The sequence below is a fragment of the Typopeltis vanoorti genome, chromosome 4 (assembly GCF_054136105.1).
Source record: "Typopeltis vanoorti isolate ZY-2024b chromosome 4, IOZ_Tvanoo_1.0, whole genome shotgun sequence".
In the NCBI taxonomy this organism is placed as follows: Eukaryota; Metazoa; Arthropoda; class Arachnida; order Uropygi; family Thelyphonidae; genus Typopeltis; species Typopeltis vanoorti.
This window is the reverse complement of record NC_143552.1, coordinates 107,419,444-107,436,199: the sequence shown is the minus strand read 5'-3', so window position 1 is coordinate 107,436,199 and position 16,756 is coordinate 107,419,444. Positions and strand designations below refer to the sequence as shown.

The following is a 16,756-nucleotide window of genomic DNA, read 5'->3' as shown; positions in this document are numbered from 1 at the left end:
AACATTATACATATCTGCAAGGAGATTCGTTTTGCATTATGGAAATACTGAGATAGGAATGTTGGTAGCTTGCTCCACCTTTGCAAGGAGTTGCCCAGTGTTGTACCACTTTACCCCAGTCCTGAAGATACTTTCAGGCACAAACTTTGTTTGCACACACTTGGATAAAGGATTAAACTAAATTTATTAAAAATAAATTTCATATGTGTGAAGAAAAAAAAAATAAATAAAATAAATTACATCTATTCCATCACATGATGTGAACTCAATCTTAGTAATAAAATTAATCCTGGAAATATTTGCAATCTTATTCTTCAAATCAGTGCAATGGAATGTTATTTTATTCAGGTTTCTTTATTTCTATGAAATTATTGCTGAAGTTATTTTTTTCCCTATTGTAAAAAAAAAAATTTAATTTTTTACAATAATTAACAAAGTAATTTCATTAAATATTGTATGAAAATGATGTTTTCAAATAAGATTTAGTAAAATAAATGCAACTGCAGCAATCTTTTTTCCCAAAAAATTCTAAATATGGCATTCTCATCCCTCTTTCTGTGCCAGGGATCAACTACATTATCTAATTCCTTACTTGTTTGACACAATTTTTTGCATGGAGTATTTCACATTTCAGTATCCAAAATCTATTTCTTCATTGCACTTTTTCGAGAAAAGAAATAAAATTATAATACTGCTATCTACTGAATGATTTTGATTTCACAATTTGATTATTCCAGCCATTGCCTACTTTTCCTCCGCAGCTTAGCGAAGATCAGGAGATAGCAACTAGTAAATATTATATTAAAAAATTATTTCCATTTATGCCGTAACGATGTCATTTGAGTTACTTTTTTCCCTTGGAAAAAAAGTCTCTGAATATTATTTAAACTGCTAATGTTTGCTATTTATAAAATCATCTATATCTTAAGATATTTTAGATAATAAGCCTTTTGGCCCTAGTAACTGCCAATCTAAAAGCTAATTGAGATTACTCGCCATTACTGAGAAGAAAAAGAAAGAAGACTTCTCTGAAGGGTATGTTGAAGAGCCTCCACAAGCCAGTATATCAGAGAAATTTGTTTCATTTTTGATTGATTATAAACAAGTGCTATTTATTTTATAATTTTTTTTTTTGTTAGACAAAATGGTATTCCTGCCTAATCACCCTAAAGACCACGTAATTTATAATAAACACAGCTTCAATTTTATTATCATAAAATTATATGATACAATCACCCATGATCTGATACAAACACATTTCTGATAAATATCTTTTTATTTCTCCGATTAAAAAAAGCAACTAAATTTACTTCAAAAATATTACGTATCAAAACCAACAGAATGTATTTCTTTTTGAAATATGCAGTATTTTCTTTTTCAGAGGAAACAGTCTTTTCAGAAATAAAATTTATTCACAGCAGCCATCTCTTTTTTTGCCCTGGTCCCTAACACTTCCCCCCCCCCTAAAAAAACCTAATGTAAGTTTTTCTCCTCCAGCCAAACACTGAATAATTGATAAGTAATACATTAATAATAATTTTAATTATATTAATAATTATTATATTTTATGATGGTACAACTTGACAGAATTTCATGCCGACTGGGGCATCGCCCGGTTAAAACGAGGCCCCTGTTGTTTTTGCCAGGGAACCAGGGCAAACAGCAAAGTCAGCTACTGAAACAAATCCTAAAACCCACCACACCCCACCCCCAACTCAACATCACCAGAGTTCAAGACAGGTACCATCAACATAAGAAGCCTGAATGGCAAAGAAATGAAGCTAGCTGAGGAATTGGATAAGTATCAGATTGACATAATAGGGGTGACTGAAAGAAAAAAGGCAAAAACAGGTGAGATCTTTCTGAGCAATAAATACAAAATGTTATATTCAGGCAATGACAATCAAGGAAAAGAAGGATAAAATAACCATAGTATTCAACACTAAATACGTCATCATCATCATCAAATTCCTGCCATGTACCCACAAGCGGTGTACAGGATATGATAGTACGACATGAAAAAATTATATCATTACTAACTTCCTATTTACAATTTTCCTCCAAATCAGTCTGTTACTTGTCAAGACTCCAACATTATCAGATCTTATATTTCTATCGTCTAAGGCACTTTGTACCGTATCAATCCACCTATATCTTGGTCTTCCTCTGGGTCGTTTTGCTGCCAACCTGGCAGAGACCACTTGTTTTGCTAATCTTTCCTCGCCCATTCTGTTTAGGTGACCATACCACCTGAGATTAGCTCTGCTAACGCATTCCTGGATGCAGACAATGTCAAGTTCTTTCCTGGTATCCTCATTTTTAATATGATATTGCCATTGATGCCATCTGTTCACACCTATAATCTTTCTCAGGACTCTCATATCTGCGGTCTCTAGTCTTTGGTCAAGTGTTTTACTTCTGACCCAGCTCTCAGATCCATAAGTTAAAACTGGTTTGAACACTGTCTTGTATACAGCTAATTTAGTGTTCCGACTAATTTCTCTCTTATTCCATATGAATTTATTCAATTGACTTCCCACCATACCAGCTTTACTGATTCTGTTGTCTATTTGTATATTTAATTTACATTCTTCAGTAAAAATCGTGCCTAAGTTGCTGAAATGTTTTACTTGTTCCACAGGTTCTCCATTCACAACACAGTTGACATTTTCAATGATTCTGCCTATTTTCATTGCCTTTGACTTTTTGCTGACCTTCATACCATATCTATTACAACAGCTATTCAATTTAGTCAGAGACTCTTGCAGACTTGTAGCGGATTTATTTAGAAGTATAACATCATCCGCATAAAGCAAAGAGCTGACATTAACATCTCCAATTTTGATATCATGTTTAATACCACTTTCCTTCATAATGTGATCCATATAGATAATGAATAACAGAGGAGATAATGTACATCCTTGTCTCACACCAGATTTAACATTAAACCATCTTCCTGTACTTCCTTCAATTCTAACTGACTTACAACTCAAATAAAGACAATGAAAATAGGCAGAATCATTGAAAATGTTTCTGCCTATTTTGCAAAATCTATGCAAGTATACTTGCATAGATTTTGCCAGGAACACTGAGTAGGGAAATACCTCTGTAATTCTCACATTCAGTTTTATTTCCCTTTTTATATATGGGTACTATTAGAGCTCTACTCCAATCATCGGGAATTCGTCCCTCTGTCCAGGCTTTCTGAACTATGCAGTGCAGCCACCGTAAGACTCTTATACCACCATACTTCAGCATTTCTGGTTGAATACCATCTACTCCAGCTGCCTTTCCACATTTCAAGCCTTTGATGGCTTTTTTTATTTCAAGTATGGATATGTATTCCTGCCTGCATGCCTGGTCAGTGTTTTTTACCACTGTGCTGTCATCACTGCTTGTTTCATTTAGCAATTTTTCAAAGTAATTACTCCATACTTCAAGGATGTCTTTTTCTCCTGTTTTCATGTCACCTTTATCATCTCTAAACTCCTTTTAGAGAACTCTTTCCTCCATTTCTAAGCTTCTTCAACAACCTCCAGAATATTTTGCTACCTTCTTGATATTTATTTTCTATATTCTTGCCGAAGTCCTCCCATGACTTTTGTAAAACTAGCTAAACAAACTAGCTAAAGTGTTTAGCATTCTTGCATTTGTCTCTATATTCTCTAAGAGCACAAGCTGACTTATTTGACAGGAACTTTTGATATGCTTTCTTCTTTTCCTTCACTGCCTCTTTAACTTCCTGTGTCCACCAGGGAGTTCTGATTTTTCTATCCTTGCAGACAACCTCACCACATGCCTCTCTGGCTGAATCAATCAGTGTTTTCTTGAAGGCTTGCCACTGAATCTCCAAGGTTTGGTTCCTGTTCTCAAACTCTTTCATTTTTTCTTCAATAATCTTTGTGTATTTTAGTCTACAGTTCACATCTGAGAGCTGCTCAACTTTTATTTGCTTTAAAACTTTCCTACATGTTATTCTTTTCAATATGAAATTCAATTTGATCCTGCTCAAGACTAAAGAGTGATCACTTCCAATTTCAAATCCTCTGTACACTCTGGTGTCTTGCACCAGGGAGAAAACATCACTATCAACAATAACATAGTCAATGAGACTTTTCTTATTCCTAGCCTCTTCTCTCCATGTGAATTTGTGCACATTTTTATGTTGGAACATGGTGTTAGTAATAACCAGTCCATGTCCTGAGCAGAAATCCAACAGATATTTGCAATTATTATTAGCTTTGCTCTTTTCTCCAAATTTTCCCAAAATATTTTTGTATGTCTGACAATCATTTCCTACTCTGCTATTTAGATCCCCAACAAGGACCAACTTTTCCTTTTTCATTGTGTCAGTTGCTTTTTCTAAAGCCTCAAAAAATTCCCCAACTTCTACCTTAGTAGAACCTTCTGTGGAACCATAGGCACAAATAAGTCTCATTGTCCAGTTCCCCATTCTCATATTTGCCCACATTACTCTACTTGAGACTGACTGCCATTCAAGAAGATTAGCCTCGTATTTTGTGTTGAATACTATGGCTACTCCTTCTTTTCCTTGATTGTCATTGCCTGAATATAACATTTTGTATTTATTGCTCAGAAAGATCGCACCAGTTTTTGTCTTTTTTGTTTCAGTCACCCCTATTATGTCGATGTGGTACTTATCTAATTCCTCAGCTGGCTCCATTTCTTTGCCATTCAGGCTTCTTACATTGATAGTACCGATGATAGTACTGGTGATGTTGAGTTGGGGTGTGTTTTCAGATTTGTTCCAGTAGCTGACTTTTCGCTGTTCGCCCTGGTTCTCTGGCAAAAACAACGGGGGCCTTGTTTAACCGGGCGACACCCCAGTCAGCATGAAATTTTGTCATGTTGTACCATCATTTTATCTTTTGGTTTAACCAATAAGAATACAATTTGGTCAGCTAAATCCCAAATTGCCAGCCCATCCTCGTTCGTTCAGTATCCAAGTAGATACCCAACAGGGTGCACCACGAGAAGGTGAGGATTGGACATTAGGTCAGAAGCCCTGGTCGGTTCTCCGCATTCCTTTAAAGGCTATATGGAGGTCTCCTCTCAGTTATACAGCTTTGACCCTTACGTGGCTAATCTTATTTATTTAGACTTATTTATGATAATATGTCTGACCGTCATTAAGAAATGACGGTCAGACATACAAAAATATATTGGGAAAATTTGGAGAAAAGACTAATAATAATGGCTAATAATAAATACTGGTTATTACTAACACCATGTTCCAACATAAAAATGACCACAAATTTAGATGGAGAGAAGAGGCAAGGAATAAGAAAAGTCTCATTAACTGTGTCATTGTTGATAGTGATGTTTTTTACCCTGGTGCAGGACACCAGAGTGTACAGAGGATTGGAAACTAGAAGTGATCACCGTTTAGTCTTGACCAGGATAAAATTGAATTTCATACTGAAAACACAAGAACATGTAAGAAAGTTTTAAAGTGAATAAAAGTTGAGCAGCTCTCAGATGTGAACTGTAGACTAAAATACACAAAGATTATTGAAGAAAAAATGAAAGAGTTTGAGAACAGGAACCAAACCGTGGATATTCAGTGGCAAGTCCTGAAGAAAACACCAATTGATTCAGCCAGAGAGGTATGTGGTGAGGTTATCTGTAAAGATAGAAAAATCCGAACTTCATCGTGGACACAAGAAGTTAAAGAGGCAGTGAAAGAAAAGAAGAAAGCATATCAAAATTTCTTGGCTAAGTCAGCTTGTCTCTTAGAGCAGGAGTGGGGAACCTTTTCTCTGCCAAGGGCCATTTGGATATTTATAACATCATTCCTGGGCCATACAAAATTATCAACTTAAAAATTAGCCTGCTATATTTAATCAAACATTTAATTAATTCACTTCTAATGTGATGGCCGGAACTGCTTCTCTTTGGTGAAGCGTGTGATGTTAGTGGGAATTGATGATGTTTCTACTCGCAACTGCTTTTGGAGGTTTGCATCAGTCAGTCTGGAGCACAGTCGACTCTTTGTGATGGTAAGTTTTGAAATGAACTGCTAGCTGCAGTAAGTTGTTCCGAACACAGATGCATATTTCAATGCATATCTCCTCAAAGTGGGATCATCATTGCTTATGTAACATTTATAGAATTCAAGCAGTGGGAGGTTGTTGTACCTAGCTTTCTGCTCAACATCACTTTGCAGCTGAATGATTTCGTGTTGTAGGTTATCATGTACATCCGTTGGTTCCACATTGAACAGTGTAGCAAAGATGTTCAATTCCATTTGTTTACTTTTCACGTCCTTGAATCTTTCATTAAATGCCTCAATTAGTTTTGCACATTCACCAGCATATTCAAGTGTTGTAGAAGGCTTTTGTCCTTCAGGAGTGGGGAAATGCACCAGTTATTAATTTCGAGTTGCATTTTTCATGGCCTTATGATTTCACATTTGAAAGCAGGGAGCTGAGAAGTGGTTGGGACCCTGCAGCTTGACATTCAACTCTGAGAGGTACTTGGTAATGTCACCATGAACGCTGGATCACACAGCCACTTGCTATCATTGAGTTCCCTGACAGGTTTTTCCTTCATCTCCATGAATTTTACTTCATCCCACAGTTCGTAAAACCTCATGAGCATGTTCCTGCGACTCAGCCACTGCACTTCATAGTGATAAACAAGATCACCGTACTCAGAGTCAAGATCATTCAGTAACTCCTTAAACTGGTGGCTGTTAAACTCTCTGCTTTTTGACAAAGTTTATGCATGACACCACTGTTGACATCACATTGTTGAGCTGCAATGACTGTGCACAGAGACTTTCTTGGTGTATGATGCAGTGACATATAATTAAATCACTTGAATCAAGACTGAGATGATTCAGTTCTCTCTTGACAAATGCAATTAACCCTTTTTGTAAGCTGACCATGGCTGGAGCTCCATCTGTAGTAAGGCCACTTAACTTTTCAAATGTTAGCTCAAGTTTTTTCATTGATAAAACAAGTCTCTCAAACAAGTCCTTAATTCTTGTAGTTCCATGCATTCCTTCCAGTGACAGCAGTTCCTCTCGCATGTCAAACTCTGCAGTTATCCCATGAACAAAAACAGCCAGTTGAGCAGTATTTGTTATGTCCATTATCTCATTACAAGCCAGAGAGAAAAATCCTTCAATGTTTTTTCAGTATCTTGTGCTAAGTCAGTAATCCAATCTGAGATGGTTCTCTGAGACAAACTAACACTCAAATAATTTTACTTTGTCTGGTGCTAACAACTCCATGGCAGCCACCATGCACTCTTTCACAAACTCTCCCTCTACATGATGCCTCAGCTTCTTTGCGATTAGCTCGCTTCGCTCACTACATAACTCATCTGAATAAAGTTGTCTCTGTCACAACGAAGCTTGCAAAAGCAGCTTGTTGTGATTCCAAACTCCACTAAGGAGCACTGATTTTATCCAGACGCATTTGGCCTCCCAATTCATTCAGTTTAGCATGTTTTGAGCTGTAATGACACTGCAGATTGGTTTTTTTCATTACTGCTAACACATCGCCACAAACTAGGCACACAGGCCTTTGACTTCAACAAAAAAATAATTTGTCCATTTCTCTTGGAAAGATCGACACTCTGCATCAACTTTTCTTCGTAGTCATCATTTGTAGGATGTCACACCACTTAAGTTTTAAAAACTATCCAGTGTGTATGTCGCCAGCGATGTGATTATTTTGGTTTGATCACTGTTCTAATCCTGCATCTTGGTTTCGGAACATATCTAATGTTCATACCAACAACTCTTGAGGTCCTCATCGGCTGCCGTGGTAGCCGATGAGAAGCATACGTGTCTGTCCCGTCATGTACTCACATGTGTCCTGTCTATCTATCCCGTAACGGACATTCCTTGCTTGCCCCTCAAAATTTACGTCATTATTATGATTCATTTAATATAAATTTATGTTGCTATTAAAAAAAGTTCCTAGATTTATTGAATTTTGAGTCCTGCCTGCAGTTGCCTTGGCAGGGCAGACCAAATGATTTAGCGGGCCTTATACTGCCTGCAGGCCAGACATTCCCCATCCCTGTCTTACAGAATACGGAGACAAATGTAAGAAAGCTAAACACTGTGTAAAACTAACTAAACAAAAGTCATTTGAACACTTTGGTAAGAACATAGAAAATAAATATCAAGTTATATAGCAAGATATTCTGGAGGTTGTTAAAAAAGCTCAGAAATGGAGGAAAGAGTGCTGTAAAAGAACTTAGAGATGATAAAGGTGACATGAAAACAGGAGAAAAAGATATTCTTGAAGTATGGAGTGATTACTTCAAAAAATTGCTAAATGAAACAGTGATGAAAGCACAGTGATAAAAAACATTGACCAGGCATGCAGTCAGGAATACATATCCATACTTGAAGTAGAAAAAAGCCATCAAAAGCCTGAAAGGCAGCAGGAGTTAATGATATTCGACCAGAAATGCTCAAGTATCGAGGTATAAAAGTGTTACAGTGGCTGCACTGCATAATTCAGAAGGCCTGGACAGAGGACAAATTCCAGATGATTGGAGTAGAGCTCTCATAGTACCCATATATAAAAAGGGAAATAAAACTGAATGTGAGAATTGGAGAGGTATTTCCCTACTAAGTGTGCCTGGTAAGATTTATGCAAGCATACTTGAGAAATGGTTGAGAAGAATTGTGGAAGAAAGGCTTAGTGAAGAACGAGCTGGATTCAGGCCAAATACAGACTGTCAGGATCAGATCTTCACATTACGACAAATAGTTGAAAAATCATGGAATATAACAAAGATTTGTATTTAAGTTTTGATGATCTAGAAGAGGCATATGACAAGGTGCCAAGGGAGAAGCTATTCAATACGCTACAGTTATATGGTGTCAATGGAGCATAATATCAAGAATACTTAGTCTTTATTTGAGTTGTAAGTCAGCAGTCAGAACTGAAGGAAGTACAGGAAAATGGTTTAATGTTAAATCTGGTGTCAGACAAGGATGCACATTATCCCCTCTGTTATTCATTATCTATATGATCACATTATGGAGAAAAGTGGTATTAAACCTGATATCAAAATTGGAGATATTAATGTCTGCTCTTTGCTTTATGCAGATGATGTTATACTTCTAAATCTGCTACAAGTCTGCAAGATTACCAGATTAAAGTGAATAACTGTTGTAATAGATATGGTATGAAAGTCAGCATTAAAAAGACAAAGACAATGAAAATAGGCAGAAACACTGAAAATATCAACTGCAAGTAAAACATTTCAGCTACTTAGGCACGATTTTTAGTGAAGATGGCAAATTAAATATGGAAATAGACAACAGAATCAACAAAGCTGGTGTGGTAGGAAGTCAAATGAATAAATTTATATGGAATAAGAGAGAAATTAGCCAAAACACTAAATTAGCTGTATACAAGACAGTATTCAAGCCAATTTTTAAATGGATCTGAGAGTTGGGTCAGAAGGAAAACTCTTGACTAAAGACTAGAGACTGCAGATATGAGAGTCCTGAGAAAGATTATAGGCATGAACAGATGGCATCAATGGCAATATCATATTAAAAACGAGGATATTAGGAAAGAACTTAACATTGTTAGCATCCAGGAATGCATTAGCAGAGCTAATCTCAGATGGTATGGTCACTTAAACAGAATGGGAGACAAGTGTTCTCTGCCATGCTGGCAGGAAAAAGACCCAGAGGAAGACCAAGATATAGGTGAATTGATATGACAAAAAGTACCTTAGGAGATAGAAATATTAGATCCGATACTCAGTGGAAGTAGTGTTTGCACACTCAGCACTAAACCACCTGAAGATAGGCTTTGAGTTCAAGTCTAGTAGCTGACTAGAAATACTTTTATTAAGGCTTTTTTGACCAGTTCCCGAGTTAGTCTATCTCTGGCATGGGCAAGTGAGTTTTTTCCTCCGGAAACCCGAGTTTTTCATCCCATAAACTCAAGAAAACAACCGTAGAAGCAACACTATTTCAAACATTAAAATATTGTGTTAGGGTTAGGGACCATGAGATGGCAGCACTTGTTGTGCCATATCTTCACTGCCGGCTGCTTAATTAGCGATAGCCTTTGGCCAGCTATCTCTGATTGGCTACCAGTAGAGATTGAAATGCCCATTGTCTCCAAAAGTTAGAAGTTAGATAGGGAGTTAGATAGGGGTAAAACGACCTCGCCTTCTCCCTATACTAGAATAAAAAGGCGTTATCTGATTTTTTTTTTAATGTTGGAGTCTTGATAGATAACAGACTGATTTGGAGGAATATTGTAGATAGAAAGTTAGTAATGATGTAAGTTTTCATGTAGTATTATCATATCCTGTACACCCTTTAAGGATATATATCAGGAATTTGATGATGATTATTATGGGGATACAAAATTTATTTCATAACTTACTTCAATTCATACTGAGAGATTCTGGAATGGAACACTGCAATTTAGAGTACTACAAATAACATAATTTTCTTATAAATCTTGCAATATGTATAAAGATTTATGTTTTGCCTTCTAGAGAAAATGTATAAGTGCAGAAATTATGCATTCATTCTAAGAAGTGATTTTGATTTCTAAGATTATGAATAAACAAAGAAAACTGAGAACAAACAGTGAATTTTTTTTTATAACTGTGACATGTAATGAATTGAGAATAAAAAAAACACTATCAGCTAAGCATAATTAGCTGAAAATTCAAAAACTGATGCTGAGATTGCTTTTTCCAACAGAAAGAACATTTATGTGCAATAAATGAATGCAATGATTTCCTGTACCAAGCGATTGCCATTTTTGACTTGGATGATAAAAATATAACATACATATACAGTATGGAAGTCTATCTTATTTTGTCCTACCATTAACACAAAATTATATTCATATGATAAAAGGATTACAAACATAAAAAATATATCGTGTACATTTAGACTATCTGATATCCATATTTACAATTACAGCTACACACAATGGGTAACTATGCATTAAACGCTTTCATTAGCCTAAAGTTATGTTAATTCACATAAGTGTTCTGCTGAGTGAGAAGATTTTCACACCTCTCAAAATGAGACAACTGATGGCTAGCACTTCTTATTCATGTTTCTCCAACTGTAGTATATTTCAAACTCATGTTTTATTGGACATGAAAACACATCATAGCAGTTAGAGAAGTCATTCTTGGAGAAAAAGAACACTATGCACTGGTAATAACGTTGATATATATACATAAAAGAAAAAGTTATCACGAAGGCAGTTTTTCTGTTTGTTTGTTTTTTCTGCTTTAGAAAGCATGATAAATTTCTATTTTCTTAAAATTAAAGACTGTTTAAGAAAAAAAAAATTTTTAAGTATTCCATTTTGTCCAGTCTGCAGTTACTTTCAGCTGACAAAATCTATTTATCATGGACAAGTGGAAGATCACATTTGTCGAGTCCTGCAGATGCCCATACACCTTTGATTACCTAAACAGTTTTACAAACCTATTCATAAATTAAGCAAATGTCCTAATATTCATTATTTCTGTTTAAAAAATACCCAAGTTTTAAATTCAGTAAAACCTGTTTGCCAATTCTGCTTGTTAGTTGGTTTTCAAAATAAACTTCAGTTGTACAGTCCAGTGTGACAGATATGCAATCATCTTATAATAATAACCAAGGACATCATTAAAGTTTAAAATATGATTTAGCAAACAAATCAATTTAGCCAATCATACAATTTCAGAACAAAACTATTCAATTCACATGTCAATGACAGCAAATATTTACGGCATATAGCAAACTAGAAGGCAGAAGTTAACCCTTGCTACACACACACACACACCAGCAAAACTTTCAACAAGGAACAATCGCAATATGCAGGAAACGAACATATTTATAGTTGCATCTCTTTATGTTCTCTAAACTCAAGCTAAGTGATTATGTGGACAAGGATCAACCTACTTACATTCCATAACTGTAAGCATAATACTAAGGTCAACATGCAAATAAAAGGTGTGACAACTTTAGTCTCTTATAGTTTTAAGTCAGATCCAAGATTTTGTAGTCAAATTATTGTAAGATCTATTCAATCTTTTTTTTATAAAGGCTTTAATCGCAAGAGTATACAGAATATAAATCAGCCAAAACATCTGGGAAAGCACTATCCAATATAGGTCATAACAGTCTTTCTATTTAAAAATGTATTAACCACCCTCTATTGTCTAAATATAAGAAACAAGGAATTCAAAATGAAGTCCCCAACCTCAGTTGAAAGGTCAAATATATACCAGAAATAAGACCATATATTTTTGAAATAAGCTTCAATTCACATCAAAGAGAATGAACTATTATGTAATTTTTCTTTAACCAATTTAAACGAATCAAAATTTCAAACATGCATAACATTTGACATATGACTCATCTTGAAAATTCATTTGACAAACTATGAAGTCCTCTGACATCCCAGGCTACAAGATCATCTACAACTAGCACCTTAAACATCAATCTACATACTATCCTTCAATGGGACAAGGACAAACTTGTTATGTTCAATGCCATCAGAACAGGCGATCTTTTTCTCATGCAAAAGAGTCCCAGCTCACCTATCCTTATCCTCAGGAATACATAAATCACCAGACAAGATCAGATCTGTTTGCTTGAATTAAATGTTTACCTCCAGCCTTTCCTGGCATAAACACATCACATAAATAGCATTCTCAGCATCCAAGAAACTTGCCATTCAAGAGCCTATTTTACATCCAACCACCTCTTCACTATATAAAAATCCCAAATCTGCCCATGATTAGAATACTGCTCACATGTTTGGGGTGGTGCACCTAAAACTTTTCTTAAAATTCTTGATGTCATCCAGAGGTGAGCAATTAGGCTCATAGATCTCTCTTACAGGCTCAATTCAACCTCTATCTCACAAGCACAGTGTTTCAGCTGTCTATTCTACAGGTACTTCAATGGTCACTATGCCAATGAATTCGCAGCCATCTGCCATCTTTCCTCCACTTTTTGTTGCACCTGTTAAATAGAAGAGCTGCAGCTGTCCAGCACTCTTTTACTGTGCAACTGCAAACACACCGAACCTGCTTCTATTCTTCCTCATTTATTCTGTCTACCTCTGGAACAGCCTTCCTCAAGAAATAATCCCTTGCAACTCTTCAAAAAAAACCTATCTCAATCCTCATCTGCAGACCACAAATCACAGTACACTGATGTGCTTATAGGTCTCTTAGCCTCTCGTGTATGGGATCTATATATGTGTGTGTGTAAATTATTCCTTTAAATGAAGAATTAAAAATTCCCTACTGGTTTATTCTCTTTAACATAAATGGTTTCATTTCTCTTAGTAAGTGGAGGGGGAAAAAATGCAGGCAAAATATTAAATAAAGAGAAATTGACCTTAATTTGATATTATGCAATTTAAAAGTACATTAACCTGAATTCATTAATATAGCTTTGTGTCAGTGATCACATTAGGTGACAAACTGGCTATCATTGAATGAATATCAGTGATATTCATTCAGTGTGCATTAGTGCTTGATTGTGATAGCCTAAAATACAATAGCAGTCATTTGTTTCAGACTTTTATACAATTCTATTCCATTTCTTGCTGACAGTATTATTGACATACAAACAGAGGGTAAGTATTATATAATAAAATATGAATTAATAAGTTCTGAAATAGATATATTCATACCTGTTCCTCTTCACGCCATTCTGCTTCTTTTGCATCAAGCTCTCCTCTTGTATGTTGCCATTCTTCTGTAAGATGGTGAATATCAGCAGTAAGAGCTTGGTTAGCTGAAGTAGCTGCTTCTAGCTGTTCCCTGAGCATTGCATTTACTTGAAAAAGACCCTGAGACCTGAGTGTTTAAAAATATTAACAAAAATTAATACTAGCATTAATAACCTCTCAACTTGCAAATTTCACTATTAAAAGTATGTTAACCACATGAAGCAAGGTAATCTACAAACAAATTCTACTTGTGTATATCATAATTAACCTAACCCACTTTCATTATAACAAACTCAGAAGCCAAAACTAATCACACATCATTACTTTTTTTTTAATTTATAATGTTTCCTCAATTACTCACTCCTGTGTATTGTTCTGTGTATAACATCACACAACTCAGTGTTTTTAAATAATCCATTGTTCATATTCTACTTTGTATTCAACTGCTTGATGCCATTGATGACCTGTAATTTTCAGGTTGAAATATATAGCTTTTAAAATACTTTATTCACTCTTTTTCTTTGTATTATCATGTTAATTTATGAAACCTTGTAGCACAAGTATTGCTAAAAGAACAACTGTTTTATTATTCCCATGATTTCTCAACTATTTGTCTGATAGTGAAAATCTGATCTTAACAATCACAATTTAGCATGAATGGTGTTATCCTTCTCCAAGTTTCCCTCCTGCAACACAAGCATGCTTGCATAAATCTTACCTGGTGATTAGAGAGATTCCTCTGTAATTCTTGCATTGTTTTATTTCCCATTTTATAGATAAGTACTATGGGACAACTACTCTAATCATCCAGAATTCAACTTACTAGCTAGGCCTTATGAATTATGCAATGTAGCCACTGTAAATCTTTTCATATATGAGCACTTCTGATTGCATATTATCTGTTCCAGATGTGTTTCCAAATTTCAGGTTTTTTGATGGCTTGTTCTATTTCAATGACTGAAAAATAATGATTACATCCCTCATGAATATTTTCTGCCACTGCTTTTTTCATTTGGCAATCGTTCAAAGCAATTACTCCAGACATCTAGAAAATCTATCTTCCAGTTTTTCATGTTAACTTTATCAACTTTCATTCTTTTTAAAGTTGTCTTTCTCCATTTCTACATTTTTTTCAACAGCCTTCAGTACACCTTGCCACCTTCCTGACATTTACATTCTATTTCTTAATAAAGTCATCCCTTTATTTTTGTTTAGCTGCTTTTATACTACTTTGCATTCTTAGTACTCTCTCTCTCTCTCTCAGAGGATGTGCTGACTCCCTTGATAAAAACTTTCAATACACTTTCTTCTTTTCCATAATTGCCTCTAATTTTCAGGGTCTATCATGGAATTCTGATTTTTCTATCCTTAACAACAACTTTACATGCCTGTCTGACTTGATAATCAATGCTTCATGATGGGTCTAATTCCATTTCAAACTAATCAAAACTACATAGTGATCACTCCTATTTCACATGTCTTATATCCCCTTTTGTCATGAACCAGCACAGAGATATCTCCATCAACAATAACACAGTCAGTGAGACTTGTCTTATTTCTTGTGTCTTCTCTCTTGTAAATTTGTGCATATCTCTATGTTGAAAGTAATAGTAATGACCAGTCCATAAATGGAACAGAAATCCAGTGAGTACTTACCATTATTACTAGTTTTGCTCTTTTTTCAAAATTTTCCTAAAACCATCTGTATGTCCAGTATCGATTTCCTACTCTGCTGTGTAGATCACCAACAAGGACTATCTTCATCCTTAGTAGAACCTTCTGTGGGACCATAGGCAAAAATAAATCTTTCAATTCCAAATTCTGATATTTGCCTACATCACTACTTCATATTGCCTGCCACTCATTCAAGAAAATTATTTTCACAGTTAGTGTTGAATGCTATAGCATCATTACAATTCTCATTATTCCAATGTGTTGTTGTCTGCATGACAGATGAAATACTAGAACCATTAAATCTCCATTTAATTCTTTCTTTGTGCCTTTTTCAATCCATTAAACCTCAACACAAACATGGACAGCAGCTGGTCAACATCTATTCAATGCCAATCTTCAAATCTTCTTCCTTTATTCCATCTATTATTATTCTTTGAATTTTTTTTCAAGGTTCATACTATAATTCTTACTTGTTCACAAAACATATCACTCAACAGTTTCCTTCTTAACTACTTGTCCTCACATAACAGTGATGTGCTATAGGTATGGCAACATCATGCTTTGGGACCACACACACAGAATTTGAACTGAAGTTTCCATTTAGAGATCTAGATGACAACTGTTGCAATGTATTACAAATGCATTACAGGAGCATTAAGGCCAGAAAGTATACACACACTGATAGATATAGCAGACTATGGAGATTAACCATCCAATCTAAGAACAAAAATGTCAACTTTATTTAACTACAGCAGGACTTTTGTTTTAATATGTGAAGGAAGACTACATGCCATACTAAATTTTAAATCAATCTCAACCCTTTGGAATCACAAATTGTAATATAACAAAAAGAAAAGGCTTTCTATAACTATACATAATAATGAAGTATAAGGTACATAGCATGTACAATGTGTGACAATTTAATTCCCAGAATGGCCACATAGTGTCGCCTGTGTGGTGATTTGGTTGGAGTCACGTGAGTAATCGTCTTTGTACATGTTTTAATTAATGCGTGCATAAACTCAAGCTGATAGAGCCATTTGCTAGTTGGCTATTGCAAAAACAAGAGAGATCTGTGTAAACTTTGCTGCAAAAATGTGTGATCGAAATTTGGAGCTGAGTGTTAACATCAAATTTTGTGTGAAAACAGCAAACTGCTACAGAAACGTTGGAGCTGTTGAAAGTGGCATATGGTATGGATGCTCTGAAAAAGTCAAGTGTCTTTGAGTGGCATAAGAGATTCAAAAGGTGGGCGAGAAGATGTGAACAACGACCGCAGAAGTAGGCAGCCAAAAACAAAATGATGGATGCAAATGAGAACAGAGTACAAGATTTGGTATGGTCTGAACAATTATGTGTGCATTCTT

General features: G+C 35.3%; 1 protein-coding gene across 1 annotated transcript in view; it reads right to left on the bottom strand.

The window, feature by feature from the left end:
- LOC150107584 (rootletin-like) overlaps window positions 1–16,756 on the bottom strand; it is a 283,556-nt gene that overhangs the window by 131,074 nt on the left and 135,726 nt on the right. Inside the window, exon 7 of the mRNA XM_090392134.1 lies at window positions 13,677–13,842. Within this exon, the coding sequence (XP_090248260.1) occupies window positions 13,677–13,842 (166 nt within the window). The remainder of the gene's footprint in view (window positions 1–13,676; window positions 13,843–16,756) is intronic.